The sequence below is a fragment of the Buceros rhinoceros genome, unplaced genomic scaffold (assembly GCF_000710305.1).
Source record: "Buceros rhinoceros silvestris isolate BGI_N320 unplaced genomic scaffold, ASM71030v1 scaffold24333, whole genome shotgun sequence".
NCBI lineage: Eukaryota > Metazoa > Chordata > Aves > Bucerotiformes > Bucerotidae > Buceros > Buceros rhinoceros.
In genome coordinates, this window is record NW_010405711.1 from 5,224 (window position 1) to 13,487 (window position 8,264).

At 49.7% G+C, this 8,264-nt stretch overlaps 1 protein-coding gene across 1 annotated transcript in view; it reads right to left on the reverse strand.

The window, feature by feature from the left end:
- Positions 1–1,094: 1,094 nt before the first annotated feature.
- LRRC75B (leucine rich repeat containing 75B) overlaps positions 1,095–8,264 on the reverse strand; it is a gene marked incomplete at its 5' end in the record, with an annotated part of 15,004 nt that continues 7,834 nt past the window's right edge. Inside the window, one exon of the mRNA XM_010133850.1 lies at positions 1,095–1,748. Coding sequence (XP_010132152.1) covers positions 1,226–1,748 — 523 coding nt within the window. The remainder of the gene's footprint in view (positions 1,749–8,264) is intronic.

Below are 8,264 nucleotides of genomic sequence, written 5' to 3' on the forward strand. Positions count from 1 at the left end.
TCCTCTCCCCCACTGCCAGGCACAGCATGAGGACTCCGGGCCCATATTCTTACGGTGTCTGGGCTGCTGGCTCTATTTGTGAACAACCCAGACACTCAGACTTTGTAGTGCTTCACGCTCATGTTCAAGAGAACTATTTATTATGTTTACATAGAGCATGAGTAATATGGAAAACACTAGAAATATTGCATCAGTGGTTTGGGTTTTGGACAGCACTGGAAATGGCAATGCAGCTGCTCACGTGATGTCTGTATTACGAGGTATGCGATATGCCATGAGGAGCCAAAGCTTTGCACTTTCGTTTGGGAAGTGCCCACCTCTGGCATGTTCACTGCTTGCTCCTCTAGTGCCACAGATACGGACTTAGCTGTCTGCTTTTCCCCAATTTCACTTGGAACTTGTTATTCTAATACAAAAGAACAGTTTTTGAAACCAATCCTGCTAATTCACAAGACTGTTTCCCCTCCCTCTCCTCCCCCCTCCTCCCATCCCATCCCAACTCATCCCATCCCCCATGCTCCCACCAACACATACCTCCTTCCCCTCCCTCTCACCCCGGTCACACAGCAAATATCCTGATGCTGCAGTTCCAAGCCATGTGTCCGCCCCAGTCTATGCGATCCAATGGTCTCTGACCCTTTGTTCAGACATTAATACAAAACACACAATAGGAAAAAAACAAAACAAAAGGAGCCAGACACAAGAGGGAGACACACTGCCGGGCTCCAGCTCTGGGCTCTGAGCCCTTCAACTAAGCTCCACAGCAGCTAGGCTCTTGGGGTACCTCCTTTCACACTCAAGGCTGCAGGTCCCAAGGTTTCCAAGGTGCATAGGAAAAGGAAGAAAGGAAGTAAACTACAAGCCTGTTTCTGTTTTAGGTTGTCCCCATCCCTTTCCCTCAACCCAATGGCTGCTGGAGGATATTCTTGACTCCGACAGGTCTTTTCCCGTCTTCCAGTGAGACCCTGCCTGGGGACCAGGTTCACTGTAAGTCACTGGTTCCTCTCTGGAACATGGGTGATGGGTTTGGCAGTGAGGGGAGGGAGTGGAGCATGTTGTGGGGGGATGACAGGCTTTCGTCTCACAGCAAGTGGGGGGGAGATGTCAGGGAAGGTGAGAGAAAAGAGCCAAAGGAAGCCGGTAAAGCTGGCCCTCTGCTTGATGTTTGTACTCAAGACTTCTCCTTGGGGTGGCTTCAGTGTGCCAGCACCGGCCTGTTGTCCAGTCACCTCTCGCAGCCCTGCTGAGAAAAAGCACGTGGCGGGGTGCTGCCTGCTGCTTCGTTCTCTGGCTGGCTGCCCTCGTGCCCGCTGGAGATCTCTGAGTCGCAGTCAAGCGCCTCATAGATGGTAGGCAGCGTGGTCTGCTGGCTGAGGCGCTTGCGCAGGCCCACGAGCAACGGCTGTGGCATGGAGGAGACATCCACGTTGTTGCCGAGGTCAACCCAGGCCAGGCAAGGGAACTTGTTCATGTCCTTCATGGTGTCAGTCAGCTCCTTCATGGTTGCCCGTGTCAGTCGGTTGCCATTCAGGGAAAGGTGAGTGAGCTTGGGTAGTGCGCAGAGGAAGGGCAGCAGCAGGCGCACCATGTCATCGTTCAGCTCTGTGAAGCTCAGGTCCACAGAGGTGAGGTGGTCCCCGTTGTTCTGCAGGTAGTAAGCCATGCGGTGGACATCTCGCATGGTCAGGGGGATCCCTGACAAATCCATGGAGTCCTGGCTCACCTTCTTCTGCAGGCTGGTCTTCAGGCTAATGATGGAAACAGGGGGAGAGAGAGATCATTATGGGGGACCACTGTCATCCCTCTCTCACCCAAGTGAGAGAGCACTTGGGACAGGGGAGAACTCATTAAGAATATGGGCTAGAATGCTAAGCAAAGGGTTAATGGAGCTCACTGGGGAAACAAACATAAGGTTTGCTCCATGCCTTAGGGCAGACTGGGGCTTTTCTGTATACTCTCAGCACTTATACATAAACTTTGTCAGAACTGGCTAAATATAGGATGCTAAAGTGTCTTCCACTAGTGTATTTCAAAGGGTTTGTCTGAATGTGCATGTACAGATGCTCAAGTATAGAAAGCAAAAATAACCAAGGCAAGCAAACTCCCCAAGTGCACTGGGTGACATGTGTATGGGTTGTTTGTGTGCCACCTCTCCAGGTGATTGCCAAGGTCTGTTGCAAACAGACTGTGGAGCAGGGCTAATGCAGAGGAGAGTGGTGTCAAAAGGCTGAGAAATGGGCATTTTAGCAGGAAAATGATCTGTAGACAAACTGCACTCCAGGAGTGGATTTACTGCATGTCCCTTTAAAAGCCTTCCCAAGCAGCACTTAGTCAGTAAGCAGCACCAGTGGCTGCCTATTTGGGTCTCTGTGGTCAGCAGATCATCTGGGATCTGCTGCAGCTGTGAGGAGGCGGGGAGGGTATAAAGGTGTTAAAAGAAATCTAGAGAGATGGTTTCAGCCATTTCTTTTGCTGTCTGCCTGCCAAGTGGAGTGAGGAGGAGGTAGGCAAGCTGTGCAGCAGGCAAAGCTGTGCTCTCAGGCTGTTGGGTGTGTGAAGGGAGTGAGTGGGATGTGGAGTTTTATGACGGACTGTGGGTTTGTGAGAGCGCTGTGAGAAGTGGGAGCTGTGAGGCCATAGGAGCTGCTGGGGATATGTTGCAAGATTTGAGTAGAAGTGTGTGTTGGTGAGAACCTAATCCCTTAGTGTAAGTGCTACTAGTCTTGCTGTCCTTTCACTCACATTTAGTTTTAAGGATATGGGAGCCCTAGTAGGATCCCTGCTAGTGTTATTAATCACGTGCTCAGTGGGTCTGTAAGTGCCTTGTTGAGCTTGGGAGGAGCAGGGTGGGTTAAGAATTAACCACCAATTTGAAGGTCCCCACTCTTCCTATCTGGCTCTCTGTAGTGTCCTGCACACCTGTGGCACAGCCAGTCCCCGAAAGCAGTGGGTACATGGGGACATGCAATTCCCTCGGAGGAGGCTGCAGCACCGCAGGAGCTCCCATGGCAGGTGAGAATGTCCCTATGAGTCTTAGTGTTGCCAGGCCCTTCTGTAGCTGTGGAGGGGGTGTGACACTGCCTCTGTAGCTTTGCTTTACGTATGTGGTTCATGGCATCCTGGAAATCTCAGTTCTTAATAATCCTCTATGAGCATGCGCTAACACAAGTGAATAAGTTGGCATCAGTGCAGGCAGCAGCCCTTCATGGACACATTCAGCACTGGCAAACCTGTAGGAGTGCGAGGTGGAAAGACCTTGTGGCCTGCCCTGTCAATTCTCAAGCCCGAAAATTCCTGCTCTAGGTTTAGCAGCACTTTGTTCAGGCTACTTCTGTGTCATTGAGCTTCCTGTGGGAATTCACTGTGCAAGGCTGAGGCTATATCTGCAAGCATATGTTTGAGCTAAAGAGCTCTCATGGTAGTGAGGTAATACAAGTTACTCCGTACTGTTATTTAGACCTAAAGGTTTAAAAGACCCTTATGTGTTACTTAATGTTTACACTTTACGTGACCTGGACTCCTCCTTGGTGGATCATGAGAGGGGCAAGGGGAGCACAGTGCTTGTTTGTACTGTCAAACAGCAGAGACCGATCTACCGGTGAGCTAGAACTGATCTGAGAACACACAAGTGAGTTCTCCAAAGGGCCTTCACTAGAAGATAGCATGTGATAACTCTCCAATATCAGGGCCCCAGAGACAGGATTGTGAATAATTAACCAACCACATTGCTTGAGGCAGCAGTGCAGTTTTCGTAGCTGCTGCAGTAGCAGTAGTTGTGCACTGTGCACACTGCAGTCTGGATGGCGCTGGGCTAGCCTCCTTTTTCATGCTGATCCAAGGGATGCTTGATACCAGCTGGCTGCCCAGGAGCTGGATTTCTTCAACTCTTCTGGAAAAACACAAGGACTTTTTTTTTTAATATAGTTTGTCACCAACCACTGCCAGTGGTATAGCATGATCTACCACAAAAGAGGGTTCAACTTGTATAAAAATCTGTGACGGAGTGGCCTCATAGTTGCAAGAATCTCAAGTTTCTCCTGGCACAATGTTATCCCTTTAACTGTGCTAGATGTTTTATCTGGGTCTTTGATATGGATTACTCGTTCTAGCAAAACCAAGAATCAAGTGCACAGTGGAGGTGTCATTGGTCAGATTGCACAGGGAGGAACAAACCTTGAGCGTGAACCTGACTGCACAAGGGAAATAGTCCCCTCTAGCCATTGGGAGCTGGTACTGAAGATGAGGCAGAAGCCTTCCTGGATTATACTGGTTTGGAGGAAGACTTTGGGGGTGTGGGGCAATACAGGATAAACAAGCATAGAAGCAAGTCTGTAATTACTTCAGTGCCTGTTTTGTGCAAATGCAGCCTGTAGCTCCTGGGAACTCTCCTCCCCAGTGCAGTCAACCCATGGCAGGGGGGGTGGGGGGAGGGCACAGAAAGGAGACATGAGACATTAATGTAGCGGGGACCCCCCCACCCCAAGCTGTGCCTGAGTCAGTGGAAAGCCTCCTCTGACCTTCCTTTTGTAAAGCTACAAGGTACAAACCTTAGTGCTCCCAGTTTGGTGTGGGGATGGGAACCAGGCTGGAGTGGGGACCGCTGGAGGGCACGTCTGAGCCGGCACCGCTCCCTCTGCCGGGCCCCAGCATTCAGGTGCCGCGTTTCCTGCTGCGTCTGCAATAGCAGCTTTCTTAACAGGGGGCAAGTCTGAGAGGCCCTTGGGGTCCCCTTCTGAGTGCCTTGGCTCTGAGTGCAGACAGTGATAAGCGAGGGGAAATGTCAGAAAGACAAAAGCAATGTGCTTGTCTGTCTCTGCCCGTTTAAGCCTCCCCTCCTGCTGACTGCTGTGCAGGGACTACAGTAATAAGTCATGGATTGTGCTCTGACCAGAGCAGGTACCTTCTGCTGCTCTCCCCAGCAACACGCCAATACCCCAAGGAGGCTTTAATCAAGCAGACAAATTATCTTCCCGTAATTGATTCTCCAGACTGGACTGCTCCTGGCCGAATATATTTAAATCCTCCTGCCTCCTGTCTGTGCCAGATTCCTCCCTCCCTCCTTTGTTGGCTTGCTCTTCTTTCCTTTCCTTTCCTGTTTTTGCTGCTTCCTTTTGCCCTCATTACTGTACCTGCCAGGGTGACTCTGTGCCTCCTGTCTCAGCACTGTGGGCTCTTCCTGGGTTTAAGTTGTTCTCTTGCCTATAAAAATGCCTCTTACAGAGATGTGTCTGTAGAAGCCTCTTCCCTGGTGGACATAGCCTTAATGCTGCAGCCAGGCCCTCAGCTCTGGTAAGTGCTGAAGCATGAGATCTGATGCCCCACGCATGCTGTGAACCCTGGCAGCTCGCCTCCTTGGTGTTTCTGTGCAGCTCCAAGATGTTCAGCTAAATACCATCTCTGGGGCAGGACACAGAATAGCTGCTCACTCCTTCTCCACTGCTTTAGTGGTAAATATATCTGCTGTCAGAAAAGGGACAGGGAGATGTGGGTAGATACTTTACTCTGAATTATCTGACACTTGGTATTTTCTGAGAGCTGTGCTAAACTGTATTTTTCTTTGGGGGCAGGCGATATGGTACATGGGACAACGAGCTCTCCTCAGACACTTGTGCAGCAGCTGACAAAATGCCAGGTTTATTTCCAGGGAAATGGGTCATCTATTACCCCCCTATTTCTGCAAGTAAAATAGGCTTAAAGATTGCTTTAGCTGCAGAAGGTTTTCTCTTCATGTGAGATGGAACAGCTACTTAACGATGTAGCTCTTGATGCCCGTGGGCAGAAGACTCCGAAGCACTGGAGGCTGGATTAACCTAGTGCTACCACAACTGGTGCTGTGTGCAGATTTATAATTATGGGGATTTGCATCCACCAAGCATCTGGACCCTGGATACAGGGAAGCAGATTGTGTTTGCATAATCTGCAGCAAGCTTAGGGAGGAAACAAACCTCCACTCCTTCAGATGGTGGAGAAATGGCTGCAAGTGAGAAATTTTGAGAAACTCTGAGCAAAAAGCAAGGGCACTTGGCACCCTGTCCCCTCACTGCCTGCCTGGACCTAGATGCAGCATCCAGTGAGGAATGGTGCCTGCCTGCCCTTCTGTGTACAAGGGATCAGTGCCCTGCTTGCAGCCCCTACCCAATCCTCCTGAGGAATGAGAGCTCTTCTAGCTACATCTCCTTGTTTCTCATATGAAACAAATTTTTCTTTGCATCATTCCCAACTCCCTCCTTGGGGTGTGCCCTTTCTCCCTCTTACTCCTTTGCCTAGGTGCCAGCTCTGCTTTTCAGTGGGCATTAGCCAGCAGTCCCCAGGCTGCATCATAAGCCTGGTGGTGATAGATCCACCCAGGATCAGTCCAGACAGAAAACCTGCAGGTGTCAGAAGGAGGCTTTGTATTTCTAGATCAGAAATGTGGGCCAGGAAAGCAATGAAACCATCTCATGCCTCCCTTGGCTTTTTTTTTTTTTTGGAATAAAAATCTTCTCCCCACATAAGGCTCAGTCCCTGTTCTTACCTTCTGGAAACTCAGCTAGCATAAGCAAATTCAGACCTGTCTTGAGATGAAGCAATTGGAAGACCTAAAATTAATTGCTAGTTGTTTGTCTCCAGGACCTGCCCCAAGGGACCTAACCCTCAGGCCCTCTTCCACCTGCATCTTTGAGTCCATGAAGCTGAAGGCTTTGATTAGCTTTTTGATTAGCACTGAATCCCTTCAGTGTCTTGCTCATCAGCTCAATTCTTTGGTGGCAGGGAAGGGGTGTAATGGCTCCTGTTTTTTGTTCCGGTGGGACTTGCAACAACCATGGCAATGCTTGACCTCTTGTCAAGGGTTTTGGAGGAGCTTGTTCAGCCCAAGAATGTTCAAGTTCCTGGAGTCCCAGCCTCCTGTCCTTGTCTCCATGCTATGGAGAGAGGCTGGGAAGAGACAGTAAGAGTCAGATAGGATTTCAGTAATGAGGGATGCCCACTACTCCCTCCCTGTTTCTTCCTGGGGAAGTGCCAGCTTCTTCCCTTTCTCCCTCTTATTTTGACGTTTAATTTGCCTCCAAACAAAATTTTCCTGATGCCAGATACTCCCATGACTGCCCTGTTTCATTAACAGGCCCTGCCAGCAGTGGCTAATTTGCCATGAGGTAGGTATCTCTTGGCCTCTCTTCCTTGCACAGAACCTAGCTACAGGCATGTTTGGATGGCTTCTCGTCTTTGAGCAGTGATTTAGGGGATGGGCTGCAGGTTTTTTAATTGCCTGCTTAGCATAATCTGCTTGCTCTGCTTCCCTGTGGCACAGGGTGCTGCTCTGTAGGGCTGGCTTTAGCTGTCTCTAGTGAGACATTGAAAAGGAAAGAAAAGCCTCAAAAGCACTAACCCAGCCCAAATTGTTCTGAGGCTAGGACCAGCATCTCTGTAATCTGGAGGCAGTGCATAAACAGGCCACTTCCTTACAAAGTCCCTTAGTCACATCTCTACCCTTGCACCCAAGCTCTTTTGATGAACTGTAAGGTGACACCTCACAGTGGAGAGAAGGGAGTGCAAGGATAGCCTTTCTCCTACCACCCACATGCCCCAGCTGCAGAGGCAAGGTGGCAGCTGAGTACATCTCCTCCTCCTCCTGGCTCTGCTGTCATCTTCACTCTGTCTTTGAAGATGTGTTCAAGAGAGTTGTGAACCCTTGTCCTTCCTGCTGCTGCCACTCGATCCATCCCAGACCTCTGTTTTTTTCCCTTCATAATGCTACCCCCTCACTGTAAATGTCATGTATCAGCCTATGTCCTGGTGACACATTCCACTATGTAAGTCACGAAGGCAAAAGGTCTCTGCAGGTTCCTTTTAACTACCATCTGCCACCCAGCTTCCATTATTTCACTCATTGTCTATCTCTTTCTCACTTTCAATAGAGACAGACAGGCAGTCTTGGACTTCTGATCTGTGACAGGACAGTGTCAAGCTGCTGGATGACTCTTTCTACCATCTCCAACAGCCTCTGCAGATGTACCTGCCTCTTGATGCTGCTGGGAACCCTAATCATGGGTAGTGTTTGGGTCTGGTTTTACTGTAAGATGAGGGGAGAGGATGGTACAGTTCCTGCCTCTCTCCACAATTTATTCACCAGTTTGTCAGTACAGCTGACATCTCTGTGAGCAGCAGCTTCTTGAAAACATTGTGTGGGGCGGTTCCTGTACTTCCATATCACTGTTACCATGTGGCTTTAGTTAACTACCTGGTATTCTCTAACTTGGCTTCCCATGTCTAAAGCAGGAATGGTG